The 22,081-nt window shown below is 43.8% G+C and overlaps 1 protein-coding gene across 18 annotated transcripts in view; it reads right to left on the minus strand.

Annotated features, from left to right (window-relative positions):
- Positions 1–22,081, minus strand: part of foxp1b (forkhead box P1b) — a 152,683-nt gene that overhangs the window by 12,704 nt on the left and 117,898 nt on the right. For 16 of the 18 annotated variants that reach the window (XM_047332984.1, XM_047332996.1, XM_047332992.1 and 13 more), the window contains 5 exons: positions 20,160–20,310; positions 13,870–14,059; positions 8,624–8,731; positions 4,164–4,251; positions 2,749–2,832 (listed from right to left, as the gene is read on the minus strand). In XM_047332984.1, coding sequence (XP_047188940.1) covers positions 2,749–2,832; positions 4,164–4,251; positions 8,624–8,731; positions 13,870–14,059; positions 20,160–20,310 — 621 coding nt within the window. The remainder of the gene's footprint in view (positions 1–2,748; positions 2,833–4,163; positions 4,252–8,623; positions 8,732–13,869; positions 14,060–20,159; positions 20,311–22,081) is intronic. The other 2 variants (XM_047332997.1, XM_047332994.1) reach the window with 1 other exon arrangement.

The following is a 22,081-nucleotide window of genomic DNA, read 5'->3' on the forward strand; positions in this document are numbered from 1 at the left end:
CAAAAAAAGAAGAGGACATTTGATAATTATCGTTGTGATATTTGTTGTTTTCTTACTCTCCCATTTAAACAGACGCGTGTCCAAGTCCTCACAATGTCGGTTTATGTTTTGGAGGATGAACTCTGCCTTCTTGGCACAGTCTGCCCAAATAATTTGTATTATTGCTGCAATGCACAAATGCAGGCTGCATCCTCACCAACAGTGGCCGAAGACGTGTTATTCTAAATGATGAACAAAATAAATCACACTTGCGCTAGCGTGTTTCTGACACAATGCTATCAATAGAACGGGGCTGCGGTGTTGACTTCTCTTCCTGTGGATTAGCAGGCTTTGTTTCATGTTTCATCCATATTCCCTGGCCATAAACACAGAGAGGCTTCAACAATAGGCCAGACAGGCTGGTAATAGCCTCGCCTTTGTCTGCCTCACCATTTGGGCTCACTCCAGTGCCTAGACAAAATGAGACTTCAGACTGAAATTAATTAAATGGTAATTGGTGATCTAATTATACTGGCTTTGACTCGGCAAGCTGCTAAAGAAAATAAACAAAAAGTCCCTCCTTAATTATGTATGGCGTAAAAGGTCAGATTTCTGACAAGAATGCTTAGTGACACCGAGTGCAGACACCCACCCACTCACACAGGCAAATACAAACACGCATACACACAGAGAGACACGCACTGCTAATGTGGCTCATTTTGTTTTGATCTCCCCGACTGGCCCCGTCCACCCTCAGAAGAATAAAATGAATCCTATTCATTTGACGTTGGCCATGCACAGTATCAGTTTTGTTTGTCTTTAATTATAACTAAATGTAAACCAGCAAATTCGTCTGAGCTACTTTGCTTTGACAGCTGGCTACTTATACATGCCTTTATTATATGCAAGAGCAAAGAACAGCGGCGCTGGCAATTACTGCAGGGACACAGTTGTTTCTTCAGAGCGGCTCTATCTCCTGTCAGTACTGAGAGCGCTCTCTGTCTGCATCTACTCGGACAAGGTTTTTTTTTCTTTTTTCTGGTGGCCACCTCTAATGCTACAATCTCGCGAAAGCCGCATTGGGGCCATTGGCTTGACCTGTGCAAGTCCGACCACTCACCCCGCCGAAGCCAGACATATTTATCATAGCATTTCGTAGCGGCTCCCAGAAGGCAAAGCGGCGCTGGAGAATGGGAGTCTATTTATTTGAATAAAAATCCGGGCTTGCCCCCTTGAGAGCGCTAATGCTGAGCTCTGACACAGCCATTCTCACGGGCCCCGGGGAGAGAGAGGAGAGGTAGCGAACTCAAGATGCTATCTGCCGCCTCTGCCACTTTTCATATACAAATGTCCCTGTGTCAGAGCCCTCGTTCTGCACCCTTATCTACACAATCAGTGTGTGTGACACTGGCGCAGCTGTAACAGGCAGCCCATTGTCGTTCCACATCTCCAGGCGCTTTATGTCGACTGGCTGCGCTGTGTGGAGCGCACATGCCGCCCCTGCGAGTCAATAGCCACCTCTCTGACTGTAAATAAATGATCCAAGCTGCGGCGTGTTCAGAGGCAGGGCCCCTGCATGTTCAGTGTATTATGCAGCCGTGTGCATGATTTCAGATTCACACCCCGCAGTAAAATGATCTTCACACATTTGGCTCTGTGAATGAACTGTCACACAGACTGAAATATGGCGGTGAGGCCCCTTCTTAAACATGACAAAATAGCGCAGACACTTAGATGCCATATGTTAAACCCTTGCCCCTATAGGAAAGGGATTAAGCAGTGAGCTTTATGGCATGGCATATATTAAGAGTGATAAGCATGATGCTTGAAATATGTCACAGAGATAATAAATTGATTTGCCATTACATTTATTTAAGATTTCAGTTCCAGTATATTTTGGTGAATCACCATGAATAACACATCTAATTTTTTCTCTCCACAACCTCCAAGATTTCAATTTTTAATTTTTAAAGTTGAAATTAGAGTGCGTTTTCTTTTTACCTTGACCCTGAGATTAGCCTCTGTTCTGATCCGACTTCACCAGATCCTTCTCAAGGAGAGCTGATTGTAATTCATGACAACTTTTACAAATGAGGATTGAACTGTCCCCTGGGAAGCATCTGTTATCATACAAAATCAATATTCAAATCAAAATTAGCGGGTGCTACTACCACCTATAGTACATTTTCAGTAAGCATCAGTATCTAGATTACATTCACTCAGTAATATTTTATGTTCAGCTACTATTTGAAAAATATCAATTTTAATACATAGTCAGCCGTTTGATATTTTTTTTTATTCTGATTATTATTTAACATGTATAATCCTTGTTTGGCATTTTATGTCAGGCTATCTGGCAGGAATGTCCCTTGCTTTTAAATTGAATTGCTTTTAAAAGCACTAAAAAAGTTAATTTGACCAATTTATAAAATATAACATCTGCAATCTAATATTATTTTTTCTATTTTCTTCCAGAGCTTTCTCATCTCTGCTCTCTGCCCAAACAGACACTGGTTCTCGGAGGCTGACGTGAGGGGCTGTTACAGAGCGTGCATCCAGTTCATCACAGACACCAAATTGAATCTCGGATGTCAGCAGATGTGGTCCAGACAATATTTACTGCCTCCCTCAAGAGAACAGCTGTTTTTATTTAGCAGATAAATAAGAAGATGGAGGAAGGGATTAATGAATACATGTGTGCCAATTAAGACAAACAAAAGGATGGGGGAGGGACACGCGAGAGAGACGTATGACAGGGTTGCTGCTCACCGGCTGTGGGGTGGCTTTGGGCTCCGTGGACTTGACATGAAGGTGCGTCATCATGGCTTGCAGACGCTCTTTGTCTTTCGATAGCTGTAAGGAGGAACAAGATCATATTAAGTTTTTAATGAACAAAAGGAGAAAAAATAATCTTTTTTTTGTCCTTAAATTAATTCACAGTGAGAGCGTTTGGACAAATCAATCTTTTTTTTCCTCACTTGGGACCTTCGAATATTCTGTTTCTAAAATGCTTTTGGAAGCTGCCAACAACTGTGCACTTCAGAAAATCCAACTACTGTCTCCCATTCAAGGTTAAAGTATACCGCGTCTCATTGCCAATAACAAGCCCAGGCTCTTTTTTACCTGTCTAAAAACTCTGCGCTGTGTAAGCTGCCAGCTTAAATTATTGTGATAGGCTGCATGCAGAGGAGGTCTGTCTCTGATAAACCTTTGCTCCATTCCTCTGGATAACTCGCCACCAGGGCAGAAATATCAGGAGTTTGGTGCGGTGCAATGTATGAGAAAACTGAACTCTCCCTGTTTTGAGGTTTACATCCTGCAAACCTGTTTTATAGTCATTATCACTCATTTTTTGGGGGGTATTATATGGCTAATATATAAACCACGAGTGAATATATTATTAAGTGGAAGACATTATATTTGATCTTTCCTGTTTTTGCTTTGCAACAGTAGCAGCCACTAATTAATAAAAATTCAGTTTAATGGAATGGTTGGTTTTTATTTCCCCCTGTTATACTAATAAATAAATGCAGTCTGACATTAGCATAGTGGTCATGTTCAAAATTGAAGCCACCGTCGACGCACATAGACACACATCGACACACATCTGACTCAGTGGCCATTATGAAGCCTCCCTAATGGAATGTCTGTGAATCTTTTTCCATAAGTGCATTCTTAATGCACACGTGCATATTTATTTTCTTTCTCATGGAAAAAAAAAAAGAAAAAAAAAGACAGTTCAAGACAAATCATACGGGAAAAAGTAATAAAACTACTGATTACTGCATCAACAGTTTTCTGTAGTGGGCTACAATAACCTTCCTGTTCCTTTAACTCACTCTGCCGAGTCATTTCACAGGGTGTTTTATTGTTGGTGCCAAAGAGTTAAAAGTCATAAATAACTTTAAAACCCAGTAAAATTCAAAATGTAATTATCTTCTCTACTTAGCCGCGGGTCCTTCATATATCTTCTCCCGGCTGCATACATAACACATTTTTAATGACTGGTTACTCGCAAATGTACAAAATTATTTCATTCTGCTCCCCTCCCGCCCCCCTCCCCCACGCGGGTGACCCCATGGCTGATATCAGACAGACAGGGAGGGGTTCGGCAGACACTGAGGAAGTGTCAGGAGAAGACGACACATAAATATTTGGGGCGAAAACAAACGCTGAGACAATACCTGCAGCTCCAGCTGTTGTACGACCTGCATTTGCACCCGACACTGGGCCGTGCTCCTGTCATCCAGGGCATGCTCATTGTTAAGATGCCTGGAAAACAAAAACAACAAAAAACTGATGTCAATATGACTTTCACCGTGCGTAGCCTTTTAGATGTAAGAAACCAAAAGGCCTGTGATGTCTGGTTTAATGACGCAACCTGGTAATTGAGTAAAGCTCAATGCACAGAGAATATGTGGTATCATTTAGGTCAATATCATGCAGCGTTTCAACATAAAACAAACAGCATATGGCAAAGATTACACATACAACGTCTGCAGAAACAAAAAGAAACTCTTCTTTTTACCATACAAGAATGCCACTTAATATTTCATGACAGTCATGTCTGCTTCAAGCTCACAGATAAGAGGAGTGATTGAAGAATTTCAGGTTGGACTCCTATGCTAAATTATGCACCACTTCCCTGATGACATTTCTTCTCATTGCACGTTGCAGCTGCTTTTTTTTTTTTTTTCTTTACAGAATTTGCCCTTTTTGGTTGTTTTTCATTTTTTCCCATGTTGATTTTGTCATTAAAATTAAGGCCATAAAGCCAGGCCAAACACAGGGCGAGGAGATGGGGTCTGTCACAAACTTGAATTATGGATATAATTATGCGTGATTATTTTATACAGGGAAGATGTTCTCTTTTCCTGTACATTTATAACTAATCTAAATAAGTAGCTTGCAGGGCAGCAGACAGGTTCTTTTTTTTCCTCCTCTCTTCGGTGATTTATATAAAATGGTGGAGATAAGGTTCACAAGTGAAGGAAATATGATTGGAGGAATTTTATCAGTCGCCGCATGAATTACTGTTTGAAAATGCTTATGCAGGGGCATTTCATTAATCATTTAATCATAATCCGAGCAGGATGTTTGAACTGATTTCACAAATACCCTTTCATTTCACTACTTCATTATGCTCGCTAATGGATCCAATATATTATATATCATAAATTATATCACATCTTCGGTGACCATGTAGGTCACTGTCACCAGGCTGGCGCCGGCAGATGGGGGAGAGGTGTGTAACGCGTCTGCCTTTTCAAATGCACTTTTTCTGTCATTTACTGCAAATCAAAAATAGCCAAAGTCAGCCTGTGAAGGCACGGTGGCAAGCGCTGGTGTTATGATAGCCCAATAAATTTGATGCCACTGCTTTATGTACAGACAACACATTTGTGCATGAAACACCACACACAACCTCAGAAAACAGACACATGTGAAGGGAAGGGAAATTGATGGTGCGCTGCTTGAAATGTGAAAGTTTCTCTTCAGCTGCAGCGTTTTCAACCTTGAGGTGAATGATTTAAATCTTTATGGGAACCGTCACCCCCCCCCCCCTTCAAGTCTTCCTTTTGTGTCTCGATAACACATTTTCAAAATGACTGTGCTATACATTCAGCCCTTTGATGTTAATTATTGTGGCGAAAAAGAAATTAAAAAAGGCATATTTAAAGTAAAGCGAGGGCAATAACCCCCGTTTTTTTGCAGAAATCAATTCAGACTTCTCTGGGCTTTCAATTTGCCTGAGACAAATAAATGCCCATTTCATTAAGTAGCTCGGAAAATGAAACTGGTAAACATTTCAGGACATCTTACTAAATTTCAAAGGAGAAAATAATAGGTAAAGACGTTTCAGTTTCAATTTAACTGGCACAGACTGAATTTTCAATGAAGGGTGGCCTACGTGAGCAGCTTTGGAATTTCTCTGTTCATAGGAGACATGTGCCCTGCTTCTTTTCATCCTTTGTTACATTCCACTTTATTTCTTTCTAATGACATGGAGAGTCACAGTGCATAATTAATAGGAAATGAAATATTCAAATGGCCCTAATGCAGCCTTGAGAGGAGTGTCTGGACACGGGAGCAGGGGGATACGAGGGAATTGACATCGAGAGAGACTATGAACGTTGGCATGTGTCACTTTCTGGACTTCAAATGAAGCTACTTTTAAAAAGCTCTCTGGCAGAATGACAGTCCCTAATGCAAATTGCCACAATAAAACAAGTTAAAAAGACATTCCTGTAACAGTCGGCTTTTTACATATCAGTTAGTTTGCCTTACCGTTTTTTTTTTTTTCTTCCTTTTTCTCCTTTACAATTTCTAATTCTATAGACTGGACCCAGAGCTTAAGGCTGTCTCTGAGGAAGGTTTATCTTCTTCACTCATGGGTGGAATTTTAAATTAAACGCACACATCTTTACACTAGTATTTACATGTAGAATGCGCTGGAAATTGATGTTTAAAAAATAAAGACCACTTATTTTTACACTTATTATTACAGATTCGAGATTAATTCCCCCCCCCCCATTTTTTAAAAATTCGAAACAAAATGTATTTTCTATTATTTTACAATATTTTCTATCTTTTTTTTAAAAGCCCGCATGGTTTGCAGGGGTTCCCGGCTGCATAACTTACAGAACAATTACTACATCGCGTGGAGGTGTGAGAGAGGAGTCTTTGTGCTTTCAGCAGACAGACAGTGCAGCACTAGAGGGCACTGCAGTGTTTCGCTGGTTCTGACCTCTGACTGGACACTGAAGGGAAGGGTCTTGACACCCCCCCCCCCCATATAAAAACACCAGGCTCTGCTGTGAACCCAAACACACCCTTCTGTCCGCTGAACCAAAAAACAGGAACAGGGATTCGGTGCTTTGTATTTATGGAGATAGTGCGTGTAGGTGTGTAATGTTTTCTTTAAAAGACAGAATAAATACACACACAGTTTAAAAAAACATTTCAGGCCAATGTTAGTTGTTGCTGTTGGCATGTGGAGCTGAAATCTGGTCGACGTTAGCGTCCTCCTCACCTCTCTTTCTCTCCGGTACACAGGACACTCTGTTCTGCTGACTACACACACGCACACACCTCCCTCCGCTCATATTTTCAACAGTTCTCCCAACCTTTCGGGAGATTTTTGCAGAGCATCGTAACGTCTGATGTATTCTTTTGTTTTTATTTTTCGATTCCTTTTTGGAGGTCGGCTGTATCAGTTGCTGGGTTTCATGTGGAAGTGCTTAAGGGTCTGAGAGTTAACACCTTGGTGAGCCGCTCGCACTCTCGCCTGCTGCTAAACAAAGGCAGCTTTGTGGAGACTCTCCCCAAATGTTTTCTTAACATGTTCCAAGCGGTTTGAGCAGGCAACTAAAGTAAACAAGATGTTGCCATGATAAAAACACTTGTAAAAACATCGCAGAGTGCACTTGGAGACTTTTACCAGGCGCACTGAATTTAATTCCCCTCTCTTCTATAAACAAAGGGTGAGGCAATTTCAGAATACAATAAATAGCGATGGATTTAAGGGGTCACTCCCAAAGCCGAAATGTGTGTGTGAAAGTGTGCGCGTGTAACACGTGGATTAATAACTCAGTGTCACAGGATGTCTATTAAATTTAAAATTAAAAAAAAGTATGTATCGTCTTGAACCGAAACTGTTTTTTACAGTCCATTGTGAGAAGCTTTTCAAATGCAAAATGTGCACAGAGTGGATTTATAATGGTTGAAAATGTTGACAAAGACAGTCAAAACTTTCAGCAGCCCGTACGGCCGCCCTCGCCTCGCCCGCACCTCTCTCCCCCGCGTCTGTGGGAATACTGTGTTCGCCGAGTGCTTGTTTTAGGATAATGGAATTGTGTCATATCTTGTTTAAAGTGCGACTAATCTGGGGTGACAGTGAGCCATTGATCTGCTGCCACGACGCAGATGTTTTCATCCTCTCCGTAACCATGGCGCGGGTATGTGTTGGATTACCTAGGGCGCACTGCACACCGGCTTGATTAGTAAACTCGGTGTCTGACTCAGCCAGGGAATCGTGGTGCAGAACAAAGGCCAGTGTCAGGCTGGACGGAGTCAAACCTGTTACGCTGTGCACACAAGGAAAGATGCAACACAGCAGGTGCTGCTGACTTAAGCTCTCTAAGTGCTGTATACATGGTTAAAGTTAACATGGTGCTCGGGGTGTGAACCAAAAATCAAGTCAAGGAAGCAAAGCCCGACAAAAGGAGCAGGAAAAACAAATAGAGAACCTGACGAAAGACAGAAAGAGCTGAGCAAGGGCAATCAGAGAGAGAGACACACACACACACACACACACTGATCCTCCTGTCCAGTGACAAGGGCAAACATGCAGAGCGCCCTAAGTGTGGGCTGCCTCAGATAAACATCCTACCGTTGTTTGTTTGGGAAAAATGGCCCCCGTCACCATGGGAACTGCACTTATCACAGGAATTAGAGGCCCATGCCGTTCTCAGAAGAAGACCCTGCCACAGTACCCTTGTCGAGAGCGGGCCAACCCAGGCACCGACACTCAGCAGTAACAACCAGCTGCACCTGTAGTGCCTCTGGGTTGCTGTAATCGATCCCAACGCGAGGACACACAAAGTGTGGTGGAAACGAACCTCTGGCTACGACTTTTACTTACTTGAGGAATGAATGGAAATCGTCAAACACAGCCTCGCATCCAGGCCACTTGCAAACACCATGGCCGTAGAGGGGGTGACTGTGAGGGGAATGCTCTTCTAGCGTGGATCTGGAAGGAACATTGTGCAGAAAGAGAGACAGGCATCAATAAAAAAAGATCACAAACTTTTATGAAACGCAAACAAACTCACAGTCCCGTGGCCACATACCGTCAAGGACGACAGTGTCTAAGGTTAAGATGATGTCTCGGCTTAGCCCCTCCCTGTGTGTACTGTATGTTCTTTCCACTTAGAAATCTTGACTTCTACTTGATCTGTGCGCCTCGGGCTGTGTGGAATCAGTGTACCTGCGTGCTCTCTGCTTGCTCTTCTCTTAAAAGAGGCGACTCGTGCTGTGGAAGCTCAACCAAATCAATATGTAATTATTTAGTATCGCTAAGCCACGCTGCAGTTCTCTTTGATCAAGACTGCAAGGGGGGCTCCCTCAGTCGCTGCCCACTGCATCATGTCCCAGATCCCACCTGGAGCAAGTGTGTGTACCACAACATGAAACTCCCGAAAGCGCCAGGCACATTTCACACTGTGCACAAACCATAAACACCCCCGTCTGGTATCAATTTATCTACTGACCAATCCGTGTCACCAGGGGCTGACGAGCAACGCATCTATGGGGAGCGTCTGGCTCCGCACAATCAGTCTAAATAGCAGGAACATCTCTGAAAAACAAACTTTACAACGTCTTCCATATGGCGAGAGGCGTGCAACCACAGCTAACCACAATCAGTGCTGAGAGAGAGAGAGCGAGAGCGAGGCCTGTGTGGAGGCAGTGACTGCTAAGAGAGCGAGACAGGCAGCCATATGGACACAGGCACTATACAAGACACACAACTTTGAGCTACAAGAGCCTGGGGGACTGGCCTATATCTCTACCACCTGTGCTTCTGGTGGCTCGTGAGCACAGCGCTGCTGCTGCTGCTCCTCCTCCAGTCTGAGCCCTACTCTGTGAGACAGCGGGCCGACTAGGGAGATTCATTACACCACAAACTGTTTGTGTTGCCACGTGGGAGTAACTCCGGCCGTTAAAATCTCATTCATATACGTACGATTCAATAAGAGATCGTGTCTAAGGCTGCTACTACAGGGGATGTCTTCAGGGACAGAGTAAATAAATAAATACTGAAATAAGAAAAATCTTGCGTTGCTTTGCCAATCACCCTGCCCAGGATTGTAAAAAAATGGATGTAAAATGAATGAGCAGAAAAGAAAAGAAAGTAATCTAAGCGTGGTGTGCCAATTTTGCAGGATTAAGCAAACTGATGTTCAGATTAAAATCTCATTTGTATCAATGTTAGTAAAGCTGTACCTCAAGTAGGACATTTTAAAGGTCGTCACAGGTTTCCCTGTGTTATAATTATTTGCTTAAGAGTTCACATTGTTCATAACATGTGATAATTGAACCGCAATTAGGAAGCAGTCAAGCATTCATGAATGTGGTTAGCACCCCCCCTCCCTCTTTTAAAAGTCTGAATCTTTTCTTTATTCAATTATGAATTATGCATTCACATTAAGACCTCTGTTTTGATTCAGCTAATAAATAGATGGCGGAAGACCTTTAATAATGAGTTTTTAACAAGGAAATGTGTGAACTGCAGAAGGTAATGCTGTTTTTTAATTTAAAGGGATACTTTTTTCTAATTCTCTGCGAGCGGGCTTGTTGGTTAATTCTGTATTAATAAGATACTGAAATGTGGAGTGCGCCGGGAATCAGTGAGCACTAAGCGCGGTGCGGGGATGGCGTTAGAAGAGCCCTTTTAAATGGCGGATGGCTAAACAGTGGTAAATGACAGAATTTACACCAAATGAGTGACATTAGTGTAATAGGAGACTGGTGTAGGATTCGCAGGGCTTTCTCCCGTTTGAGAATATGTTCAGGAGAAGAAGAAAAAAAAAACGCTCCCTGCGTAGTGTAAAATTTGACTTGCACCCACGACAGGTCTGTCAGGATGTTATTATTGTCAGGCAGCCCCGGGGGGGAAGAACACTCTAATGATCTTGTAACAGCGATGAGGAAAAACCGTGTCATCAGCTTCCTTCAGAGGAGAGAGAACATTAAAGTGCCTACAGACCCCAACAGAAAATGTGTGAAGCTTTCAGGTGTTGCCAGTTGTTTTCTAGTTCACTACTTTTGATGAGATGCTTTGGGCCATAAACAAGTCATGATCCATGGCACTGTGTGCCAATGGACTAAATCCATCAGCACAAATGGGAAGATTGATGCCCACCATGACGGGTCAGAGTCTGGCCACAGTCTGGCGAAACGGGTCGCAACACTCTCCCTCATCTTTGCTACTGATTTTGGCCTGTTCCCTTGTGCCCTCCCCTCCTCCACCCTCCGTCCATGCCAACTCTGCTCCCCATTTCAACTCTCCAGACCTAGTACTCGATCCTTTCCTCACTGTGCCACTGCACGCCTTACCCTAAATGATTTAATTATCATTTTTTTGTGTGGTGTAAGACAAATGAAAGGCAAGAGAGGGAAGGGAGCGCGGTGCCAAATCTGATTATTTATCTCTTTAACAGATTGCTGTGTTACAGTCCCCGAGCTGTGGTTACTGATGGTTGTTGGGACGCAAAGTGGGCCAAGTGCTTTGTGAGGATGCTCCCCCTCACAATGCTGATGCAGCACTGCACTGGGAATTTGTGTCAGATACAGATCAGGCGCATTTCATTTAAATAAGCAAATCATTGAATAAAGATGACCTGGCTCACAGGGGTATATCTCTATTTCTGCATCACAGTTTGCGGGCTGGGAGACGACGAGTTCTGACAGATTGAGTGACTCAGGCCCTGGTCATATCAGGGATGTTGTTCAGACAAACAGAAATCGCAGCCTGCTTTGCCAGAGTGTTCTTCGAGACAACTAAAAGCAGGAACACGTGCCTCGTCTTCGGTGTGTCAAGCCGGCAGTGATTGAATTTCTCCTCCTTCCTTAAGACGGAAGTGCAAAGCCGGTGAGTGATTCCTTTGGATGCACTTAAGGTTTTAGTTGCAGGCGTCGTTGTGCCTGGGCAGATTTTATATGACACATGAAACTAACTACATGGTACTTAGGGCCTGCTGTAAACCAATCTGAAGCCAGTCGGGAAAACAGGCCCATCAGCAGAGAGGCTTGTTTCTGTTGCATGACAAAAGGACTGGCAAAACCGCATCAATTAAAAGTTCATTAAGTTCAGCACTGGGAGGATGAGTGGATGCTCTCTATTTACGCCCGGGCCGGCCCAGCCCATTATCTTCAACCTGATTATTCAAATCCCTGGATTATAACACAGACGTTTTTTCTCAGAGCCTTGCTTAGAATAATCATGCTTAATAATATTTCATTTTTTCTTCCCATGGAGTCTGATTAGAATTGAGTCCGCATCTTCAAAAGAGGGGAGTAATGCTCTTGATAGTTGTGCAATTTAAATGTTCCGAAATTATCACAAGAAGGGATTATTGGTTGTGTGAATCTAAATTCGCCCCATTCAGCATTTTAATAGAGAATGTTTGTGTTCGTTTTGTATCAGTCATCTGGTTTTAGTGATCGCACTTTGGAAACTGCGGGTAGGTAATCCACGACTTCCTGTAGCAGATGGGGTGGATGAGAATCACCTGCTCGGTTTTCTGACAGATCTAAGATACTGCGAGAATATTCAGACTGAGGCTGCCTCCTTCACTTAAGCTCGTGTTAAACTGCTGTTGACATCCTCTTTAATCTCTGACAGTCAGCACGAGGCGGAGGGGCCGCCAGCTCCTCTGTTATGTCTTCTCCGATGTTTCATGGAGCCTTCAGCAGAGGCTGGTTCCTGCCTTTGCTGCTGTCGATGCTCACCTTGTTTGCTTGCTGGGCGACAATGTGTGATGGAGTGAGCGAGTCAATATCCTCCCCCTGCAATTTGTCTGCAGCCACACGAAAACCAGACTTCCAGCCACATGCTGGATGGAGAACTGCAAGCTGAATTATACCGTCAACTGTGGGAGCAACTAGCGGCAATTATTGTTTATTTTATTTTTCTCCAGTTTCCATATTGGAAGAGTAACGCTGCAACACAGTAAACGAGGATGAGTCTGTACAGGTAGGTATGTCATCAATCCATTTCAATCTGACAACACTAAAAATAACTGCTTTCCATTTGTATCTCTCAATCACCAGATCAGAGCGATTCCTCTCAGTGTCGCTTAAGATCTTCTCTACAACCCCCCCGGGCTACCAACCCCTCTTCGCCTACAAAGGCCTGCTGGTTTACTGTGCTAAACATGTTTTCATCTGCATTGCTTTCATAATGACGCGTAGGTTTTGATCATTGAAACACAAGTCAGATGTTATGCAGTGAGCTCATGGTGCCTGGAGGCTCCTCACTTGCAGTTCAAAGATCAGGCTTTGGTGCAAGAAAACAAGAAAATGTGTAAGATGCCAAATTAATTTCTTCCTTAAAGACGCGCACACACGCGCACACACACGCATGCACGCACATGCACAGACACGCACGCACACAGAGCTCAGAGAGCAAATGCATTCCATAGATGATTCATATTGAAAATATGATACACCGAGTGTTTGTTTTGTTATAGCATATAATAACTTGTTGTTCTTGCTGGGGTCTTTTTTTCTCCTGACCTGACAGGTTGATTCTACAAGTTCCCAGGATACAAAGAAGTGTTTTTCTTTTCTGAAGAGACACATAATCCAAACGTTCTCAAGGAAATGCAACTTAGGTCACAGCTGCACTTCAACTGAAACAATAGCAAGAGGGGGGGTCACAGCCCTGACCCTCACATGAAGAGCATGGCGATCCCATTTCGACTGCATGCACATTTTTTCTAAATCCCTGCGTTCCTTCCAGGTGTTCCTATGAAATCCCCAGCTGCATCCCGCGACATGAAAAGTGTCTGTCTTGGCCGTCATGAAAATAATACGTACAAACTGTAAATAATAGTTTCCCTCGGAATATGTGGCTCTCTGTATGCTTTAGACAAAGACGACAGTGATGTTTGTTTCACAAGTTTAACGACCAGTGGTAGGATCAGTTGTTCGACAAACATCTGTTGTATAAAGATGTTAGCTTTGGTAATTTTGAGCTTGTATGGTTTTAATGACCCATGTTAACATTGTGAGAGCACGCAAAAGATGCAAGCCACATGCAAATTAAATAAAAGAGAAAACAAACAAAAAGAAAACTATGAGAGTCTTTGCAGACTGAGGGCTCACCCTTCTCTCTTGTGACTCATGTATTGCCCGTTGGTGGAGACGTGCTGGTTGAGAAGTAGGTTCTTTGGCAGTGCCGGGGAGGACAGGTCAAGGCCCCGGTGGCCGTTGTTGCTGCTGTTGTTGTGCTCCTCCTTCACATGGGCGTTTGTCACCTCCTTCCACAGTTGCTGCAGCTCCGCTGGAATCATGCCTGAGACAAACAAATTGGATAATTAAATCAATTAACAGCTAATCCAACTCTCTCCGTCATCACTTAATTAAATCAAAGCATCTGTAAACAAAGCTGAGTATTAATTAGAAAATATTCCACTACAGGGTAATGCACTGAGAGCGCTTGCCTCCCCCCGCTCTCCCCGCCACCTCCGTCTCTTCCTCCCACTTTCCCTGTGATGTGAAGCGTGTTTGTATACACAAATCCCTGGCATTCACGCAAATTTCATGCCCAGAGTAAATAATTAACATCCAGACAAGGCATGAAATCTGAATAATCACCGTGATTTTCTCCCAACAACAGAGATGTGCAAGAACACACACACAACAAAGTTTACAATAGCAACACTAGAAAACATCCCACCCCTGCCTCCTTGAGAAACAGGACCCTGGGGTAATATTCTCAAAAGCGCATTAATGTGCAAAATACTTAAAGCTCTGCACCGCCTCCAATTGACACAGAAGACTTAAACCTCATTTAACAAGTCAAGCACACTGCAGCTCACACAGCCCTTTGAAAAAAAAAAAAATCCCTTGAAGACAGGAGACATTTTTTCTGTATGCTGCACATCTACAGTGTGTGTGTGTGTGTGTGATTTCTGCCAATGAGTGACAGTGATCCCAACACCCAGGGCCAGAGTCAGGATGAAGAAGGATAATGCTGTGCTTGTGCACCTCTTTTTCCATGTCTGAGAGAGGAGAGCCTTTGTTGGCACACAATGTACAGTATATGTGTCCATCTACGGTGTGTCTGTTACTGTGCAAGAGAAAGTCTGCTTCACTAGACACAAACGAGGATAAAGCAGATACAGTATGCAAAATAAGATTAAGCCCCTTGGGTGCAGAGTCTGTGGCTATTTGTATTTCCAGTAAAACCCAACACATCTGGGCCGGCTAACCCCGATTTTAACGGCGTACTGAGAGATATAAAAAGGCGAATACGAGGGGATTTGTATTGAGTATTCAGATCCGTGCTTAAATAAGCCACATGTTTTAAGCGTGGTGAAAGGGGCCCTCGGATGTGTGCTGAATTGAACCATGGAACAAATGGGCAAGACCACTCGTTTAACATTACAATTAATTAAATCCATTCTCGAAATGAGCACTGGCAAATGGAAGATGATTTGCACATGCTTATCTACTTGGGTTTATATTCTCTGGACCCCCCCCCCCCCCTCTGCCCGCCTTCCCGTTTCTCATCACCAGCGCTATAGATACCAGAAGTGCTCCTTTTCATGCAGCAGATTGTAATACATTGTGTGCAAAATGCTTAGTCTTAATTTATTCCCTGTTTGTGGAAAATAAGTATGAGGTGGAGATCTCAATAAGATCAGCATAAAAATATTTTTAATTTGATAAGCTACTAAAGATTTTAATTATGCTGGTAATGGAGAACATTGGCCTAATGAGGCGGAGGACTCCGGAGAGACGCAGGGGCTAAGAACTGTGAAATGAGTCTGATAGGATTGCTGTAAATTCACACTAGATCGTTTGCATATCAAAGAGCAGGAAATGATTGCAGGACAAATCAATAACCTTTCCACGTTCCAAGGAGCGTCTTTCCTCATTCAAATATTTCAACACACTTGCTCTATTCTGCCCGCCTGTATTCTCCCTTATTCTCTTCAATGCCTTGATGTGCCCTAATCAAAGAGCGCGTCCATGACAGGCTAAACATGCTTAATATTGCGGTTTGTGTGCCAGCATGCTAATCCGATTCTTGCTGATTTGGAGTTGCATTATCAAAAGGATCCATTGCTGTTTTCGACGGTGTGCTGAGACTTATTTTTTTGTTTCTTTTCCTCTCCTGTGATGGCTGGTTTGGAAGGGGAAGGTCACTGGTGATGCGAGTGTCCTGCGCTCCGACAGCGGGACCAATCATTTTCCCCCCACTTGGAGCCTGATGACAGTGGGCGATGTATTTTTAGCCGATGTGCTTGACAGGGCGGCCCGCACTGGCTCAATTACCCAGCAGTCCTGGTGACCCCGGCACCACTGTTTACTCAGATGAAACCGCAGCGGATAGACCGCTCTGATGAGAGAGGTAACGGAGTGGGACCAAGCTGTCTCCTTCTGGATCTAGTCCATAGTTTTATTGCCCTCTGTTTGCCTCTTCCCTTGTTCTTCTTGGGTCTAACCCTAACCCCGTCCACCAACAGCTGAGGCTCATGATTCACATAAATGACAATAAAATACCATTACGAGAATGTCTCCGCAGGTATTATATTTTGCCTTTTGGCAAAATGCATTGAGTTTCTCTCCATCTGATTACTGTGGGACACATAATGACATTGATCTGTAAATCCTCTTTCTTGGTGCCCCAGTTTGTCCATCCTTTAAATGCCAGATTGGTTTATCTTTCGTCTTTCCATTTTTCAGCACAACTATTCCACTTCATTACGACTGGGAAATACGGACAAGCACTTTAAAAAATGTATGTTGTTGGGACACTTGATTGATCACCCTCTTCCCAACTCAATTTTGCCTCTGCAGGTAGCTCTGGCACCGAGACAGGCCGAGCTCTTCAACCTTTTCCTGTCCTTGTCCCCCTGTACCCAGGTGACCATGTTCAAGCAAGCAGAAAGTTGATTTAAGGTTCATAATGACATCAGTTGCAGGCCATCATCCCCCAAATAAAAAATGGCCCCCAGTGCTCCGGGCTCTTTAAACCGAGCTGTTACTTCTCTCACACAGTGCCGGTGCCATGGGGGGACAGTGACATCGCTATTAGTTTATTGTTCCGTCAGGCTGGGACCTTTACTGCACCCCTGTTTATGTTGCCGTAATCACTGGCCTGCTGATATGCACCCCTTAGGCCTGAAATATGTCCTGTCCTAATGCTGCAGGAACTATTACCAGTAGCCCACTGCTGGACGTATCAATCACTGACAGGTCAGTCGCATTACCCACCGCTGTCCCTGATGTGCCGCTGTTCTGTGAGCACTTCATGGCTCGCCACATTCTTTGCTTTCATATTACCGACAAATTTGTCATGTCGCTGTCCCCCCGGCCTCTGCTAGACAGCTTAAATGATGTTGCGCAGCTACAAGAACTCACTCTTGTGCAGCGCAACCTCGGAGGGTGAGGGGCCATTTTATCCGGGATGTGCAAAAACACTGTCCACCTCTGTGACACACACAGACACAGAGACACACACACACACACACACACACACACCTGAGCAAAGTGAGCCTGAGCAACCACTGACTCACTTATCGGGTCAAGAGGACAGGCTTTTTGTGGGAGGGGTAGGGAGGGGGTGGAAGGATCAAATTTATATTTATGAGAGTTATATCCTCCCCAAACACATTGTTGTAATTTATAACAGATACCGTCTGGCCGCTTCCAAGACTTTGAACATTAATGTCAAAAGAATTTACGACACGAGAAACAAATTATACCCCAGATAATGTGACAATTGTTTTTCACTCAAAACTGCTATCTACAAGTTTATACTTAATTAGTGCTATCACATTTTTGAAAGGCTAATTCAAATGCATTCCTTCAGTCCGTCGCTTTGAATAAAAATGACGGATCTGTCTCAGCCAACAATTTGACAAAGGAGGGAGCTGAGAGAAAAATGAGCCGTAAAGTGCATCACGGCACCAGAAACACAAATTCACAACGTACACCTACGTTTCTTTAATTGTTACAGGGACCTACTATTTGAAAAACCTTTTGTTCCTTTCATTGTCGCTGCACAAGGAAAAGGGGATAAAGTGGATTTTGTGTAATAACACTGGCCTTTCAAAATAATTACATTGCTATCTACAATTTACAATGAAACATAAAAATCATCAGTAACAAAAAAAAAAAAAAAAATAGCCAGGCCATTTTACTGCCCCCAAGTTTGAATCCATAATCCCCGAGACCCAAACAGAGCAGATCAACTCATCACTTCCGACGCGGTGCTAACTGCTAGCTGAATATTGCAGATTAGATCTGAGCACCATAGGCCAGGCCCGCTGATGCGTGAACGAGTTTAGTGATGTGGAAAACAGAAAGGTCATCAATAACTTCGAACACTCAAGCAGAAAATATGTAGAATAGGAAGACAAACTGGGGGCCCGGAGCACTGGCCTAAGTGTTGTAACAGCTGTCAGAGGCACCGAGTTAATCATCGATGGATTGCAAGGGCAAACTAACCAGGTTTGACTGGTTGCGGCAAACTGAAACAATCAGCTAATTGTACATGGGGAGATTGAGTTCCTCATATTGATCTTTACAGATAAAAAAAACAAACACCCGAGAGAGACAATATACAAATCATTTGAATGCATTGTTAAGGGTGAAAAAAGTGTCCTTATGAAAATAAAATAACTTTCTCGCTCTAAAGTAAAAGTAAGAATTCCTCTCAGGATTTGTGAGTCCTTGGCGGTTTCAATGTGTCCCTGACACCTTACTGGGTATGGTCATAAATTGTGGCAATTTCTCCTGTTTATGATTCACTGATATAGTTTGAGGAGAAAACGCAAATGATAATTTAAATCATTTTAGTAGAATAAACTGTGCAGCCCTATCAAAGTGTTAAAGTGCATCTAAAACTGACAAGGTGAAAAAAAAAAAAAAATTCCATACAACATCTCTGTTAGTACGTTAAGTTGCCTCGGAGGCATGTGAAGATGACAGTGTAAACAGGATGTTCTGGTGCTGTTGTGAAATCCATCAGAAGTACAGTACCTAACAATAACACCCATATGATGCTTTACTCAACGGGCGTTTGAGTGTTTGCCAGACATCTGACACAGAGCAACTCAGCGGAGCACGTTCACAGCACAGCAGCGCTCCACGCCTGTGCCCATGGCGATCGGCTGCGAGCGGATGAGTGATTCCATACCCAGTCCAAACAATAACACCACTGTACAAACCGTGTTTGTGTTTGCCTATTACCTAAGCACCCCCCCCCCCCCCCAAAACCCTCCCAGTTTTATCGGCCTTATCTTGTTATTTCAAAACTGTTTGTCTTAGCTGGAAATGAATAGTCAATGTCACCTCCTAAATCCCTCGTGACAAAGATGCCGTCACGAGGGGACCACTCCTTAACAAAATATTAAAGAATTAATAAAGAAATAAACTTCTTGGCCAAACAACAAGTATTGACTCCCTGTCGGGTAACAGGTGATTTCACAATGACAAGTTCACTGGCAGTTTGCGAAACAATAGATCCAGTCTTCCTCCAGGCTCCAGGAGGCTGCCACCAGGACGCCAATCACTGAAACGGTACATGGAGTCGAAGAACAAAGCAAGGACGGAAAAAAAAAAATAAAAAACTCAACTAAGTCTTCACCTTCACTGTCTGTGAAGATGATGAACCAAGTCGAGCCTTGCAGCATAACCAGAGTTACACGGCAATGGCTCAGAAAACAGTAGCCTGTCCCAGACGAGATGCATAGGATGCCGTTTAGTAAACTTCAGACGTGTTGAGTGAGGATTTACACGAGGTGTGTCCTGAGTCAGTGAAACCATGTACATTATGTGGGTACATATATGGTCGTGCATTGTTCACTTTGACTAAGCTAATTTGTACAGGTATTGTAGCGGGGCCATGACAGTGGCAGATCAAACCAATTTAAATATACACTGATCCACCTACACTAGCCACAATGGGAAAATAGACTTGGAAAATTGGCATCTGGTTTTTAGGAATAGGATATTAGTTTAGATTGAAAGTGCCTATACGTGGCTCATGTGTTACTGTACCTTTTACACGTGATTAAAATCGTCCTCGTCGACGACTGAATAAGTTCTCAACATGTTTTAATAGTTTTGTGTTCAGGGAAGAACTCCTAGAACAACAGGTGAAGGAATCCGACTGGCCTAATGTGGGATCTTGCAATACATCAACAAACGACCTCATCGGTATGACCCCAAGCTCCACTGGTTTTGTCTTCTAACCTCGACTCAAATATTTAGCCGACAGCGGGGCCAAATCTTCAGTTTACATCGACAAACAAACTTGAGCACTTGTGAAAATAGTAGGAAAAAAAAGAGGTGACCCCAGGCATCGACTTGTTGCAGTGTGTTAGAGGAGGGGAGGACGGGAGATTTTGACGTTTTTTTAAAGGGTATGAGGTACTGACCCTGAGCGAGGGAGTGCAGCGGCAGGCCGGTCTGTCCAGGCTGGATGGTGAGCAGCCCTTGTCTCTGAAGGTTGAGTAGATGCTGCTGCTGGACCTGCTGGACCTGCAGGAGCTGCTGCTGGAAGGCCAACTGCTGCGCTGAGACCTGCTGCTGATGGCACATGCACGCGCACGCACACACACACACACACACACACACAAACACATACAAGCATGCACACAAAGATAAGAGAGGCACACCATTAGCAAACACACAAACAGCATATAGAAGCCTAACAGCAAGAGCAAACATGTAAAGATGGATTTCAGGTTTGCATATAACTGGATTCATGTACGCCGTTGAAGAGAAAACATTTTGAGTTCAAAGCTCTCGAGTTCATGGTTCACGTTGTAAAAAATAAACACATTAGAGCAACATGTTCATTCATAAAAAACATGTTTAATGGATTATGCGGGCGCTAAGACACAAAATAGCACCGCGTGTGTTTCATACATTTTCTTGCCTTTGGTGTGGGTTTGTGCGGGGCCCACTTAAGACAGGTAGACTATACATCTCCCTCTCTCTTAATTAACGAGGAGTCGGGAGGCAAATGACAAACAACGAAACAACATAGTTAATCATTCATAATAAGAGCCACAGGAATTTAATTACAGCCATTCATAATTCAGCAAACAACGTGTGACTAAATCAAAGTGCTTAATAACCACCCTGGCAACTCTCACAACTGCCCAGGCACGGCGCTGAGCTCGGGGATAAACTCTTTCCCCGACCGGCGCAGAGAGCTGCGCTCAATCACACGCTGTGGACTGACTGAGAGATGGTGGCTTTGTGGGTCTAACTGTGCTACAGCTGTTTCATCAGGACTCATTTAATGAAAAGCTGGTGCGTCTCTACTGGGGTTTTTTTTTTTTGGGGGGGGGGGGGGGGGGGGGGGGTTGGAAGTTTGTCTGAAAAGTGAAACGTGTGAACCCTGTTATGATGACAAAGTGATATGAGAGAGCAAAAGAAAATGGAAAGGCGAAGAAGACGGACAGATTCAGAATAATAAATAGAAGGAAATTATCTAATATCCCCAATCTCCTATGAGTCAAAACAAATGAGCGATGCTATTTAGATAACAGGGGCACAGAGGAGAGGGAGAGAGAGAGAGAGATGACTTTTAACCCTTCCATGTACCTTTGCTCTCAACAAATCCGCAGTCAACTCACCGAAAATGTCTGTTGGTAAAGATTACACAACGAGATCTATCCGGGCACCTTCTGTATTTCGAAACAGATAAGGATAAAACAAGCGCGCCCGGGACTCAACAGGATACAGGGCCTGTTTATGAGTATACAAGGCCAGTTGTCAAGCGGGTGGGAAGAGAGGAGGGGGCACTAAAAGCAGTGCCGGGGCTGCCAAGCTGTGCACCGCACCCTGTGACCAAACACAGGATACACCACTTTTGTTTACTTCTCACAATTGAGGGCAGACAAAAAAGGTCTTGGTGGGACGCGGCTGTTAGGTCACTTGCTGTGAAACCACTGAAACACCCAGATAAACCATGCCCCCCCTACGCCCAACCCAATTCGGCTTGTCAAAGGGGTCCAGCGCCTTCCTTTCCCTTCCTCTGACCCACACCCAGCCTGCTGCTGCTGCTGCTGCTGCACTGGCTTCGCTCGAAATAAAGCTCTGGGCAGCGCAGGTCTGTTACAGCAAGCGGGGTCATCTCATCGGATCAATCAGGGGAAGAACTTGGACAGTAGCTGAGGGTCATAACTGAGCAGTCGCCACGCATTAATTCACGGGCTCATGTGTGATTTAACCCTAAATAAGAGAAGAGTAAGAGGAGACGAGACAGAGATCTCACTGAGACTCCACTGACGTTTTAGACACAGGTGGCCCGTGATCCTTTCTGATCTGTCCCATTTATATTGAAGGT

The sequence above is a fragment of the Scophthalmus maximus genome, chromosome 6, assembly GCF_022379125.1.
Source record: "Scophthalmus maximus strain ysfricsl-2021 chromosome 6, ASM2237912v1, whole genome shotgun sequence".
Classification (NCBI taxonomy): domain Eukaryota; kingdom Metazoa; phylum Chordata; class Actinopteri; order Pleuronectiformes; family Scophthalmidae; genus Scophthalmus; species Scophthalmus maximus.